The 14,529-nt window shown below is 45.5% G+C and overlaps 2 protein-coding genes across 6 annotated transcripts in view; both read right to left on the bottom strand.

Moving 5' to 3' along the window:
• Positions 1 to 4,930: 4,930 nt before the first annotated feature.
• LOC135109982 (putative neural-cadherin 2) lies at positions 4,931 to 11,783 on the bottom strand. Of its 5 annotated transcripts, none has more exons than XM_064021969.1 (9): positions 9,934 to 10,075; positions 9,534 to 9,766; positions 9,097 to 9,315; positions 8,102 to 8,266; positions 7,616 to 7,849; positions 7,056 to 7,218; positions 6,173 to 6,324; positions 5,862 to 5,974; positions 4,931 to 5,652 (listed from the first exon to the last, which is right to left on the bottom strand). In XM_064021969.1, exons 2-6 carry the CDS (start codon positions 9,742 to 9,744, stop codon positions 7,214 to 7,216), a joined length of 834 nt encoding a protein of 277 aa, XP_063878039.1. In that variant the 5' UTR covers positions 9,745 to 9,766; positions 9,934 to 10,075; the 3' UTR covers positions 4,931 to 5,652; positions 5,862 to 5,974; positions 6,173 to 6,324; positions 7,056 to 7,213. The 5 variants fall into 5 exon arrangements, with proteins under 5 accessions (XP_063878039.1, XP_063878049.1, XP_063878026.1 ...); XM_064021979.1 differs by having other exon boundaries at positions 4,934 to 5,652; positions 7,094 to 7,218; positions 8,102 to 8,263; XM_064021956.1 differs by having other exon boundaries at positions 4,935 to 5,652; positions 7,094 to 7,218.
• Positions 11,784 to 12,040: 257 nt separating this feature from the next.
• The window catches only part of LOC135106901 (neural-cadherin-like), a 121,373-nt gene continuing 118,884 nt past the window's right edge, over positions 12,041 to 14,529 (bottom strand). Inside the window, exons 19-22 of the mRNA XM_064016311.1 lie at positions 14,319 to 14,474; positions 13,465 to 13,619; positions 12,633 to 12,972; positions 12,041 to 12,479 (exon numbers count right to left, since the gene is read on the bottom strand). Of these exons, the coding sequence (XP_063872381.1) occupies positions 12,183 to 12,479; positions 12,633 to 12,972; positions 13,465 to 13,619; positions 14,319 to 14,474 (948 nt within the window). The 3' untranslated portion in view covers positions 12,041 to 12,182. The remainder of the gene's footprint in view (positions 12,480 to 12,632; positions 12,973 to 13,464; positions 13,620 to 14,318; positions 14,475 to 14,529) is intronic.

Genomic DNA, 14,529 nt, shown 5'->3' with positions numbered 1-14,529 from the left:
TAGAGAGATCAGAAGTCAGGTGTTCTGTGGCTTCCCTACATGAATTGTTTACTTCCTGAAGGGTTGGATGTCGACGAAAAGAAGTGGAAAAGTGCAGGATGGTATCATCATCGTAGAAGTGGATAGGACAAGAAGTTTGGTTTGGAAGATCATTGATAAATAACAGGAAGAGAGTGGGTGACAGGACAGAACCCTGAGGAACACCACTGTTAATAAATTTAAAAGAACAGTGACCGTCTATCACAGCAACAATAGAACGGTCAGAAAGGAAACGAGATGAAGTTACAGAGAGAAGGATAGACGCTGTAGGAGGGTAGTTTGGAAATCAAAACTTTGTGCCAGACTCTATCAAAAGCTTTTGATATGTCTAAGGGAACAGCAAGAGTTTCACCAAATTCCCTGGAAGAGGATGACCAAGACTCAGTAAGGAAAACCAGAAGATCACCAGTAGAGCGGCTTTGATGGAACCCATACTGGCGATTAGATAGAAGACTACGAAGTTATAGATGTTTAAGAATCTTCTTGTTGAGGATAGATTAATAAACTTTAGATAGGTAGGGAATTAAAGCAATAGGACCGTAGTTTGAGGGATTAGAGCGGTCACCATTTTTAGGAACAGGCTGAATGTAGGCAAACTTCCAGCAAGAAAGAAAGGTAGATGTTGACAGACAGAGTTGAAAGAGTTTGACTAGGCAAGGTGCAAGCATGGAGGCACAGTTTTGGAGAACAAAACCTCATCATGTCCATAAACCTTCTGAGGGTTTAGACCAGCGAGGGCATGGGAATCATCATTGTGAAGGATTTTAACAGGTAGCATGTTGTCAGAGGGTGGAAGAGAGGGAGGAACAAGCCCTGAATCATCGAAGGTAGAGTTTTTAGCAAAGGTTTTTAGCGAAGAGTTGAGCTTTAGAAATAGATGAGATGGCAGTGATGCCATCTGGTTGAAATAAAAGAAGGAAAGAAGAAGAAGCAAAGTTATTGGACATATTTTTAGCTAGATGCCAGAAGTCACGAGGGAAGTTAGATCTTGAGAGATTTTGACACTTTCTATTAATGAAGGAGTTTTTGGCTAGTTGGAGAACATACTTGGCATGATTCCAGGCAGAAATATAAAGTGCATGAAATTTCAGGTGATGGAAGGCTCAATTACCTTTTGTGGGCCACCTCTCTATCATATATAGCACGAGAACAAGCTGTGTTAAACCAAGGTTAGGAAGGTTTAGGTCGAGAGAAAGAGTGAGGAATGTATGCCTCCGTGCCAGACACTATCACCTGTTAAGTGTTCAGCACACACAGATGGGTCTCTGACATGGAAGCAGTAGTCATTCCAAGGAAGATCAACATAATACCTCCTCAGGTCCCCCAAACTAGCAGAGGCAAAACGCCAGAGGCACCTACGCTTTGGGGGATCTTGAGGAGGGCATGGAGCAATAGGATAAGATAGATATGAGATTGTGATCAGAGAAGCCCAACAGAGAAGATAGGGTAACAGCATAAACAGAAGGATTAGAGATTGGAAAAAGGTCAAGAATGTTGGGCGTATCTCCAAGACGGTCAGGAATATGAATAAGGTGTTGCACCAATTGCTCTAGGTCATGGCAAAGTTAAAGGCTAATTCACCAGGATGATCAGTGAAGGGAGGGAGAAAGCCAAAGGTGGAGATCTCCAAGAATGGAGATCTTTGCAAAAGGGAAGAGAGTCAGAATGTTCTCCACTTTGGAAGTTAAGGAGTCAAAGAAGTTCTTATAGTCAGAGTTAGGTGAGAGGTATACAACACAGATAAATTTAGTTTGAGAGTAACTGTGTAGTCGTTGCCAATGGTGGAAAACTATAGGCAAGGATGCAGCACAACTGCCAAATCACTCCATTTGCTGAGAAAGAATCGCCAGCCACGTTCTAGGAAGGGACAATTACAACAAATGACAAACACATATAAAGATTATAATGTTCTATGGAATACCACCCTCACACCATCTCCCTCTGCTGTGCACTATTATATTCAACTTCCCAGGAGACAGGCCCCGCCCCTTTCACAAAAAACGACACCGCCTGGGGAAGAATAATATTTTACCACATAGTAGCATGCTAGTAATCCTCTGCACCCAGACCCTCTAAGAGAGCCTTGGATCACAGTAACATTTAACAGCACACCAAATACACAAATAAGCTACCCACACCAGCAAATGAGGGTCTAATGACCGCTCAGATACACGCCAAATACTGGACAGTACAATGCAGTCGCGAAGTGGGTGTGGGAGGTATCTCTTTACCTATGAGGCACTACAATCACAGGCGGACTCTGGGAGACACTTATCCCTCACCTAATATCAGCAGGAGCTTACTGCTATACTAGGCAAGTAATATCATATGAATCTAATCGCCCTCTAAAAGGTAAAGCACGCTAATTCTCCAAGCCTCCCACTGCCTCAATATGCTTATCCTTACCTCCCAGCAGCCAGACAACGACTAAGGAATACCGCTCCAACCCTGCCTCTCAAAGCGGTGGCGGAAGTCACATGACAAAAAAGAAGGGTGACAAGACGGGGGGAGTGTCATGTCGCTCCTGCCCACCAGACCCACCCCGAGCGACGAGCTACTGAAATTATTTTCTAAAAATCATTGTGAGCGTATTATGAGGGCTAGCTACATACTGATCACTCTGTAAAGCAAGGGAAACTATTCAATTAAATAATGGGTGAGACTCAATATGAACAAACAACTAGAAATAGGGTAAATTAAATAGGGAAAAAGGGACAACTTCGTATTGAAGAAACTTGTACTAAATCTCGGGGAACAAGTACGGGTCTGTGACACGTTCACTTTCCGCATCTTCTCTCTCTCTCTCTCTCTCTCTCCTTATCATCTTACTTCACGCAATATATATATATATATATATATATATATATATATATATATATATATATATATATATATATATATATATATATATATATATATATATATATATATATATATATATATATATATATATATATATATATAAACTTACCCCCAAAACACAGCCGGCAGTTCTTGAGTTAAATAACAGAGTAGTGCTGAAATGCGCGTTGAGGTGCAGGTTGCCTGACTGTCACGTCATTTTATTACTGAACAAATCACACGATTCAAGTTGACTCACCATGATATACCACTTCATTATTTTGTGGTCATCTTAAAGCCTGTGTTATTAAGCAAACTACTGTGCTTATACATGCCCAACCTGCATAAATTAAATCATACCTTCTTTTCTATAACAAATCTTCGGTAAAATTTTCTATTCAGTATGTAAATCATTGTAATTTTGTCTAAATCAGTGTACTGTATAGTGGGACAACCTCACAACTTATACAATAAAGCATAATCTTACTGGTGCCTTGCCACTCACTGTCCTTACTCTCAGTACGAGTATGATGGTGCTTTGCACACTTCGAGCCTACCTACCTTCCTGAAAAATGTATTGGTCATCTTTCTTTTTTTTTTTTTTATGTAGGAGGGACACTGGCCAAGGGCAACAAAAATCTAATGGAAAAAAAAAAAAAAGCCAACTGATATGCCGGTCCCGAACAGAGTCCGAAGTGGTGGTAAAAAATTGAAGGATAAGTGTCTTGACACTTCCCTCTTGAAGGAGTTCAAGTCATAGGAAGATGGAAATACAGAAGCAGGGAGGGAATTCCAGAGTTTACCAGAGAAGGGGATGAATGATTGCAAATACTGGTTAACTCTTGCATTAGCGAGGTGGACAGAATAAGGATGAGAAAGAAGAAAGTCTTGTGCAGCGAGGTTGCGGGAGGAATGCAGTTAGCAAGATCAGACGAACAGTTAGCATGAAAATAGCGGTAGAAGATAGCAAGAGGTGCAACATTACGGCAATGAGAAAGAGGCTGAAGACAGTCAGTTAGAGGAGAGGAGTTGACGAGACGAAAAGCTTTTGATTCCACCCTTTCTAGAAGAGCGGTATGAGTGGAACCCTCCAGACATGGGAAACATACTCCATACCTGGACGGATAAGGTCCTTGTACATAGTTAGCAGCTGGGAGGAAGGGTTGAGAAAACTGGCTGAGACGTCTCAGAATGCCTAACTTCATAGAAGCTGTTTTAGTTAGAGATGGGATGTGAAATTTCCAGTTTAGATTATAAGTAAAGGACAGACCGAGGATGTTCAGTGTAGAAGAGGAGGCCAGTTGAGTGTCATTGAAGAAGAGGGGATAGTTGTCTGAAAGGTTGTGTCGAGTTGATAGATGAAGGAATTGAGTTTTTGAGGCATTGAATAAAACTAAGTTTGCTCTGCCCCAATCACAAATTTTAGAGAGATCACAAGTCAGGCGTTCTGTGGCTTCCCTGCGTGAACTGTTACTTCCTGAAGGGTTGGACGTCTGTGAAAAGAGGTGGAAAAGTGCAGGGTGGTATCATCAGCGTAGGAGTGGACAGAGCAAGAAATTTGGTTTAAAAGATCATTGATAAATAATAGGAAGAGTGGGTAACAGGACAGAACCCTGAGGAACACCACTGTTAATAGATTTAGAAGAACAGTGACCATCTACTGCAGCAGCAACAGAACGGTCAGAAAGGAAACTTGAAGTTACAGAGAGAAGGATAGAAGATGTAGGAAGGTAGTTTGGAAATCAAAGCTTTGTGCCAGACTCTATCTAAAGCTTTTGATACATCTAAGAGAACAGCAAAAGTTTCACCAAAATCTCTAAAAGAGGATGACAAAGACTTGGTAGGGAAAGCCAGATCATCAGTAGAGCGGCCTTGACGGAACCCATACTGGCGATCAGATAGAAGGTTGTGAAGTGATAGATGTTTAAGAATCTTCCTGTTGAAGATATATTCAAAAACTTTAGATAGGCAGGAAATTGAAGCAATAGGACGGTATTTTTATATTTCTTGTTATATTATGAACACTTCGTGATCTTGGGATAACATCCATATTAAGAAAATAGTCATGTAGTGTTGCATTGTCCAGTTCCTTCACGTCTTGGATGAGATGAAGGAAGATCAGAGTAATAGTTTCTCATAGTCTGGATGATTTCATAAAAAAGAGTGGTTTGCTTAGTAGTAAAGGTAAAAAATGACTTTTAATTAGAAAACGTTTATAACAATTACATAAAATGGTCAAACACGTGAAACAATTGTAAGTCAACACAAGCAACTCACAACCACACACACACACACACACACACACACACACACACACACACACACACACAGATTAATTACTCATGTGTGGGGCCAACGAATGGCTCAAAACAGGGTCCCTTTAGGTATACAGTACACTTAGCAATTGTATTGAAACGTGAAAAAATAACGGGCATGAGGCCCCTATGAACACAAGACCCGTCGCAGTGTGTAGTTTTATGCTGATCAGGTCAACACCATTATGTTTTCAAAATGGGTGAAGCACAATAGCGCACAATGACACTGGGACACCCTGTTGGACTGAACGCTCTGACTTGTGCCTCGCCTTGTCCGCCGCTTTTACACAGCTCCAAAATACCACAGCTCCGCCACACCACTCACGTCCGCTCTTGACCGGCAAGTCGACGCTGCTGGACCCTACACCAGCCTCCCAGTGTGTCGAGCTGTCATCCCTCAAGGAACGCCAACCTGTGGGTACTGGATATATCACGCCCACTGGCAGCTCGCCATCCTCTGGGAAAATATATTTGATACGTGAATAAGACTACAATAAGTTCTCTTCTATTATACTTCTGTATAAAAGGTATCCTAAGTTGCCTAAATCGGGGTGCTGGCCTAACAAAAGTGTTGTAGCAAGTCACTGTGAAATGAAAGCAGAGAAGAGGTCATCTAGAAAATCAGAAACTGATTAAGGAAGGAAAATAAATGTAAGAAATACAAACCTAAAATAATTTGATATGTTCTGTCCGACACACTCCTGCCACGGTGGTGTCTTCCGCGAGGTCCTGCCGCCGCCTGTTCTTCCCTGCTCACCTCAGGGTTGTTCGGATACCAGCTGCGGGAAGAGGAGTGTTACCATTACCATGCAGCACCCACGCACACACACACACACACACACACACACACACACACACAAAAGTAAATTAACATCTTGCTATTAATTATGGTACAGTACATTTCGTTAATGCACAGCACACTGTTTCATTAATCTCTCTCTCTCTCTCTCTCTCTTACAAAATGGCCTCTCATGCACCTCAGTCCTCCCTCCTTCCCTGGGCTTGTGTTACTCATCAAGGTGGAAGAAGACTGAGCGATTCCTGAAAACTCTTCTTCAGTGACATTCCTTCCCAATCCTTCTTGATCTCCCCAGCACGACGTCTTGTGGGGTGGGGAAGGAGAGAAACACTGCAAAAAAAAAATGCTTAATTAAAAAAGTCGTAGTATCTATTTTATCAACGAGTTTATGTCTGTTTGTGGTTGTAATACTGTACATTTGTTAAGTGGTGTTGATGTATGAGGTTTATTGCATTTTTAGGTTTTAAAAATGGAATGTTACTTAAATATTATCTGCTCGTCCGACAGTCTCTCATTTATACTTCTTTTTGTGCTAATTTCCTTTCTATTCTACATTCTGTTTATGCTTTTCCCTTTTCTATATATATATATATATATATATATATATATATATATATATATATATATATATATATATATATATATATATATATATATATATATATATATATATATATCACATTTTAATTTCCTAACTACTTCCTTCTTTTCTCCATTCATATCAGTTTCCTTATCTTCCTTTCACCTCTCCAATTTTAAACTTTTTTTCATATCTTACCCCTTTTTTTACCCCTTCCTTTCCTTTCCTTCATTAACATCCATTTCTACAACCATCTACAAGTCTCCTCTCACCTTCCATCTTTACCCTTCCCCTATTTTTCTAACCCTTTCCTTCATTTAAATTCGTTTCTTTTTCTCTCTCCTCTCACCTTCTGTCACCCGCCCCTACCACTACCACCACCAACACCACGACCTCTTCTGTATCTTCCCCCTTCTCTATTATTTCGTCTACCATGCCTTCTTCACATTCCTACCACAGCAATACCCTTCCCCATCACCACCTGCAGCAAAGTGTGAGGAAGGAAGTGTAAGGAAGCACCTCTCTGCCGAGTCAAGGCGGTCCGAGATGACGGCTGGTGGAGGGCGGTGTGGGTCTGCCTGTTGCTGCCTCCTGTTGTGGCGTGGCGGACCGGGCGAGGAGTTTGGGCGCAGGTCAGGGTCAGTCTGGAAAGGATGTGGTAGTGGTGGTGGTGGCAGATTGATCAATTCAGTGACGCTGGTGGTGATGATAGAACAAGACACCTCTGATTTTCTCGTGGTGCAAAACTCTACGGGGAAGTGTTGCTACTTTACATTTTAGGCCAGTACTCTAAAAGCTTTGCTCTCTCACCACGACTATTTTTAAAGCCTACAAAGATTATCAGCTGGGTTCTCAAGGATGATTATGATGTTAATAATGTAGAAATCCTGTCAATCTGTCACTAGAACCGTAAAAGCACCCTTAGAAACCCATGCAGCTTCAAAAAGAGCCCTTTGAAAGTAGTCGGGGTGCGGTGCAGAAATGTTTCAAAATATGGTCCTTACTCAGAAGCAGCAGGGAGGGAGGAAGAGGAGAACTTACCTGCTGGAGAAGAGGCAGAGGGGACACAAGGCTCCTTCACTTCTTCCTTCTTCCCAACTGTGGAGAGTCTCTGGGGAGTGGTGGTGGTGGTGATGGTCTCGCTGCGGGTCGTGCGGGGGCGGGTGGGAGTGGAGCGCTTTGCCTCGGGAAGCGTGGACAGCAAGTCTGTGGCCTCTAGGAATGCCGGCACGAGAGGCACACTGGGACCGCCTCCAGCCAGCTCCACCCGTAACTCTGGCGAGGCAGAGACAAAGTGATAAGACACAGGTAAAGGAAAACTGCTGGATAAGTGAATAGATAAGGACATCAAGGTGGAGACAAACCAATGACACACAGGTAAATAGAAACAGATGAATAAATAAATGACAAGGACAGAGAGCCGGCGACAAACTGATGGCAAACAAGTAAAGGTAAAGAGCTGGATAAATAAATATAAAAGGACACTCTAGTCATATCTGGTTCCATTGTCTTGTTTTCTCTGTTTACCTGACAAGGTGGAGGTGAGGGAGCCAGACGGTGAACTGCTTCCCTCGTAAGCATAAGCTCTCAAATCCTCCTCCGGCAGGAACACCTCAGGGACCGAAGTCTGCCTGGCCGCCACCGCATCCACCCCGCCCTCTCCCTCCCTGCCCGTCGCTGCTGCCGTGCCTTCTGGATGAGAGAGAGAGAGAGAGAGAGAGAGAGAGAGAGAGAGAGAGAGAGAGAGAGAGAGAGAGAGAGAGAGAGAGAGAGAGAGAGAGAGAGAGAGAGAGAGAGAGGGAGGGGAGGGGAGAGGGAGGAGAGGAGAGGAGAGGAGAGGAGAGGAGAGGAGAGGAGAGGAGAGGAGAGGAGAGGAGAGAGAGAGAGAGAGAGAGAGAGAGAGAGAGAGAGAGAGAGAGAGAGAGAGAGAGAGAGAGAGAGAGAGAGAGAGAGAGAGAGAGAGAGAGAGAGAGAGAGAATGTAATAATAATAATAATAATAATAATGAAAAAGAGAGAGAGAGAGAGAGAGAGAGAGAGAGAGAGAGAGAGAGAGAGAGAGAGAGAGAGAGAGAGAGAGAGAGAGAGAGAGAGAGAGAGAGAGAGAGAGAGAGAGAGAGAGAGAGAGAGAGAGAGAGAGAGAGAGAGAGAGAGATAATGTAATAATAATAATAATAATAATAATAATGAGAGAGAGAGAGAGAGAGAGAGAGAGAGAGAGAGAGAGAGAGAGAGAGAGAGAGAGAGAGAGAGAGAGAGAGAGAGAGAGAGAGAGAGAGAGAGAGAGAGAGAGAGAGGGAATGTAATAATAATAATAATAATAATAATGAAAACAACAACAACAACAACAACAACAACAACAACAACAACAATAATAATAATGATAATAATAATAATAATAATAATAATAATAATAATAATAATGAAAACAACAATAATAATAATAATAATAATAATAATAATAATAATAATAATAATAATAATAATAATAATAATAATAATCCCAGGAAGGTGTTCACTTACCAGTTCCTCGGTGGTCCGGCAGGTCCCGCGACACCTTCAGCCTGAGCAGCTCCAGCAGGGTGTCGTGGTCCCCTTCATCAGGCACCACAGTCTCCGCAGTCTGGCCTCCCCCCACCGTGGTCTCCTTCATACTCTGCACGCTGCCTCTCTCTGTTCCCTGTGGCCCTCGCGCCAGCCGCACCCGGTGAAGCCTCAACGACAGCACCACGCCCACCACGGCTGCGGGAAGGATAAGGTTCAGGGGTAGCCACACAATGCGTCGCGTCACTGTCCTCGGTAAGAGTTACGTGTGATGCAGAATACAACACACAGATGAAACAAACTAACTGAAATGTGGTAAGAACTAATATACTGGCACCAGTTTAGCTTTATGTAATAAACTGCCTGCCTCGATACCAGAGGCAATGCGGTGATCTAGTAAAGTGCTGACCACGTACCTAACACGAGAACAGAGATGGCGATTGCTGCTATGGCTGCAGGAGCAGTTAGCGGATGACCTTCGGGGGCTAGTTTAGCCCACTGACAGTGGTCGCCCAGGTGGTCTGGGCCACATACACACAGGAAGCCCGGCCGCAGGTTGTGGCAGGATCCGCCATGAAGGCAAGGCCGCCACAGGCACTCGTCCACGTCCTCACAGACACCACCCATCAGCCGCCTGCCAGGACCACAGCTGTCGGGCGAGACATGTATTACTGACTGCCCAAGATAGTAACCGGCAGGTGGCGACCACTGTGCCACTCTCAAGATACTGACGCGTTCAAACACACTTTAACTATTGCCGGATAAAACCACGCTGGGACAGGTTACAAAAAGGTATGTGAGAGATGACCGACTGACCTGCATGAGGGCTGGTCCCAGGCTGGGTGGCAGGACAGGGGTGGGGAACAGGCTGGTATTGGCGCAGGGGTCCCCAGAGGGGTGGCACCCCTGAGTGAGTTGCTCCAAGGTGGTCACTTGGCCCCAGGTGGTGCCATTCACAGCAGGTGACAATGGTAGTGGATGCCCTGACACCCGCAGGTCGTCAAGACACGCTGTTGGGCGTGGGGCGTTAGGGGCAGATACACTTGTAAATTCACGCAAATGAATAAAAAGTGTAAGAATGAAGGCAAATAATGAGTGAAAAACATACAATATGAATAATCATGAGCCTAAGCGTGAAAATACATCCCTTTCACTTATCAGGAGAATTTGTCAAGTGGAAGGGCCGTTTCGTGTGTGTGTAATGATGATGATGATGATAATAATAATAATAATAATAATAATAATAATAATAATAATAATAATAATAATGATAATAATAATAAACGGTTTATTGATATGGCAGTAGTTATACTGAATATACATAATGGGTTTGGGGGGGAGACTTAACATTAAACTTAAGGTTAATCTGTGTGTGTGTGTGTGTGTGTGTGTGTGTGTGTGTGTGTGTGTAGGAGGAGGTGGTGATGGTGGCGGTGGCAAGGCAGCACTCACTGTCCTGTAGATCGTCGTGCACAGTCACCAGGTCCACGCCCATGAATTCGGGCAGACCGCCCACCGTCACGCCATCGTGCTTGTCCACGTCGAGGGGCGGCGGCGGCTCTAACCCGCCTGGGATTGTGAGTGACGGCAGGGACTCGTTGAGGTGCCACCCGTCGCCGTCGTCCACCCTCACCAACAGATTGTTTCCATGACGCTCAGCTGCGACAGTGTGCCAGACGCCATCTCCGAGCGGACGTCGCTGCACACATGCCCGGCGGACTGTCCATCCTGCCCCCGATACGGAGGCGCAAGCCACGCCCGCCTGCAACTGCGCTACAGAGTGGAAGATTAACATTTATGATCTTGGTACACTCGAACAACAACCATTTCGGAAACCTTGCCAAGATCAGGCTGTTTCACTTGTAGTCCTCTCCCCAAGAGAGGGGGAACTGTTGATCTTTATGAATTCTTTCTGTAAGACGACCTGTGTAAGTGGACTACGACAGGAAGATAAACCTGAGAGTCGTGTGTAAGGAAAGATCATTCCACAAACTGTAGGTCTTCTGATTTATCATTCATATGAAATTCAGGAGACATCTCCAGGTTATTCATTTGGTCGCCATGATCCTGAGGATTCCGGAACGTTGCGGCTCAAATGTACGGGGCGGAGATAGTTGCTACCATGCAGCAGGTGAGGGAAGAGACATCTGGCAGAAGAAGGATGGCGAGCACAAGGAAGGGAGGGAAAGTAGGCACAGGAGGAGCGAAAGAAACTCACGTGGAGGGTGAAGGCTGAGGCACGATGGTGAGCGGCAAGCTGCAGCAGCAAGCCGGTTGGGGCGCCCCGCAGCTTCACCCGAAGCTGCACCCCGCACCATCCGCTGGCCCGGTGTGAACGACAGCGCCACCTTCATGTAAGATGCCATCCCCAGGCGGGCGGGCACTGTGGGTATGGTGCAGGTGGGTCCCGTCCAACCAGGGTCGCATTCACACACTGGGTGATGCAGACCCCCCACGCAATGGCCCCGCACACCACATCCACCTGGGCTGCCCGAGCAGGCTATGTCCTGTGGCTGGCAGCCTCCCACACTGGCGTGGCTGTAGGCTGGCTCGCCCAGGTCCCACCACCTACAAGTGGAGGTGCGGTGACGCTACACGGTAGCACAGCTGTGCCCAAAAGGTTGCTGGGTTGTCAGTGTGGTTGGAAGTTTGTCCACTCATCAACAGCCACCCTCGGGCTGAGCAACCTTGCTACACACAAATATTCTCTGGGCACCAATCAGCGGTTGAATAAGAAACTGAACATGTACCTTATATGCTCATTGTAACATTAAAAATATTTTCCTAAAAATAAATGCAAATACATATCAAGTCTGTACTAATTTTGACGAGTCCGAAAAATACAAAGTAAATAAAATGTAGTCATATGAGATTACTTTACAACTTTCGTTTGACTTCAGAGGGAAAGCATACGGCGGGCGGCTGACTGAACAGAAAACGTGTGTATCACAACTTAGGTGCTTGTTCACTGTAGCGCTTGCCATAGCTGTGATCACAAGTGCTGACCACCAACAATGATTCTGCCACATGCTGAAAAAAAAACTTGAGCATTGAACAGCCACCGGTCAACAGGATGAGCAATCTGTGCCGCGGTGGTGAACGCGTGGGACGCTCACCTGAGTATTGATGGTAAAGTGAGCAAGGCAACCAGTCAGGGGGTGGTGGGTGGGGGCCTCCTGCCACCCATGGTCCTCTGCCAGGGGTGGAGTCTGTGCCAGGCCGCCCACCTGAGCGGGCGTGGAGCCCAGCCATGCACTCCCGCGTCTCGGAGTTTTCCACCGCGCCCTGGTCAGGCAGTGGCCCTCGTCCTGATATTCGTCCTTCCACTTCTGTCCACACAGGTCCACCATCATCACCACACCCTACGAGGCAAAAGGAAGAGAATAGCACTCCTCTATTTGTCTGTTTCTGTCAATCAGTCAGTCAGTCAGTCAGTCAGTCAGTCTGTCTGTCTGTCTGTCTGTCTATCTGTCTGTCTGTCTGTCTGTCTGTCTGTCACTCTCTCTCTCTCTTACCTGAGGGTCCAGGGACAGATGCAGGCTGTGCCAGTGGCCGTCGTGCAGGGAGGTGTTCACTTGCAGCTTGAGGGGGCCGCCCTCACCCTCCACCAATACTTGGGGCTTCCCGCCCACCAGCTGCAAGGCGAGCATGGGTGCTGGCGTGGCGTGGTGGGGCGTGGGCACCAAGGGACCAGCATATAACAGAAGGGCGTCTGGGTAGCGAGTGAGGAAGCGGAGTGACAAGGTCACGGGAAGGCAGGGAGGCAAAGGGTGCAGCCACGCCCACCCAGAGCCCAGGAAGGTGCGACTCAACACCTTGCACTGGAGGCCTGACGTGCCTCCAGGACACACACACCTGAGAAAGATACCTCTGTCTGAAGAAAACTCACTCGCACGCTCTCACACTCCCACGCATCAGGGGGAAGAAAAGGGAATAGACTGTATTATGATCTTTAAAGAAGTAAAGAGGACATCGAGAACTTCCTGGTGATGGAGTCGAACGATATCACAACATATGTGTATTAAAAAGAAAATCACGTATTAACAGAAAGTACAGAATTTCATCTCATATATAGCCCTTTCACAGCGATATGCAAGAATTCATAGCGCTAGAAGTAATGTATGAAATCTTTATAAGCATCTATAAAGAGAAAGTGATTAAAAATAATAGGTTTTGCAATTTCTGGCCAGTACACTGTTTGGAGGTGGCTGTGGAACAAGGAAAGATGTCTTAGAATGGTTAGTAATTAAGAAAAATGTGCAAAACAGAAGTAAAGGGATTAAACACCGATATCTGGAGGCAGAGATGGTATGACTAAATAAAACACATACGCACACACACACACACCTGCTGTAACCTTCCTGAAACCTGACGCAGCGGCCGCCGTTCAGACACGAGGCAGACGTACAGTCTTCCTGGTTGAGGGCGTGGGCGTGAGCTTGGCAGGAATGAGGGCGGGTGAGGCGCGGCGTGACCAGGGCGGTGGCGTTTGTGTCCACGACCTGAGGGGACGAATTTTTTTTTTTTTTTTTCCTTCATCGGCTTGAAGTAGAAGTAGAAAGCTGAAGGTTTGAACTGCGGATGAGGACCTATAGTTTAATATCAAGGCGTATTCTGTAGCAGCGAAGAGAGTTCAAACTTTTCAAAATTACAAAATAAATAAATAAATAAAATACATGTTTGTTCTTCAAGTCTGCTCACCACATGAACCTCCACTACACGCATCTTTGAAGTTGCCGGAAGATAAACTTTCCTACAAACCAAGATGAAATGATTTCTCTCATGTTTAGAATTACAAAAACTCGCAATAGGAGATCATCATGCCATGAAAGCCTTCGTGGTGGGGGGAGTAAACAAGAGACTGGCCAGCTAGGTTTCTTTTTCGGGAAGTGATTCCGTCGTCGGCTGTTATACAGTATCATATTTCCTCCCCTTTTTTTTTTTACCTCCTCTCCCTATCCCTCAAAAAAAAAAAAAAAAAAAAAGAAAAAAAAAAAGAAAAAAAAAATCAAACGTGATGCGAGTAAGATCGCACTTGCTGTGATGCAGAGGCGAGCATGAGCCATGTTATTATTAAATTTAAATATCCATGGGAGTTCCGGGCGGGTGAAGACGTAAGTGCCTCAGGTCGCTGGAGTGGGTGGAGGATGAAGCAAGACTCGCACACAGAACTCTATTGCGTGGTGAGCTGGGACTCTTACCTGCAGAGGAAGGCTGGTGGAGGCCAGCGAAGTGGCGGAGCTGTCAGCTTCCTCCAGAGTGTCGCCGCGCGGGACCTGGGGGTCGTGAGGTTGCGGCGGCGTGGCGGCCTCTGTCGGGTCATCTACCACCACCGTCAAGTTTGTCGCCGCCTCCAGCTATAAAAATAGAAAAGAAGAAAGCACGTGTACATGCTTGTTCGAGAGAGAGAGA

This window comes from Scylla paramamosain, chromosome 2 (genome assembly GCF_035594125.1).
Source record: "Scylla paramamosain isolate STU-SP2022 chromosome 2, ASM3559412v1, whole genome shotgun sequence".
Classification (NCBI taxonomy): domain Eukaryota; kingdom Metazoa; phylum Arthropoda; class Malacostraca; order Decapoda; family Portunidae; genus Scylla; species Scylla paramamosain.
The sequence above is the reverse complement of the archived record's forward strand: the minus strand, read 5'-3'. Positions and strand labels throughout refer to the sequence as shown.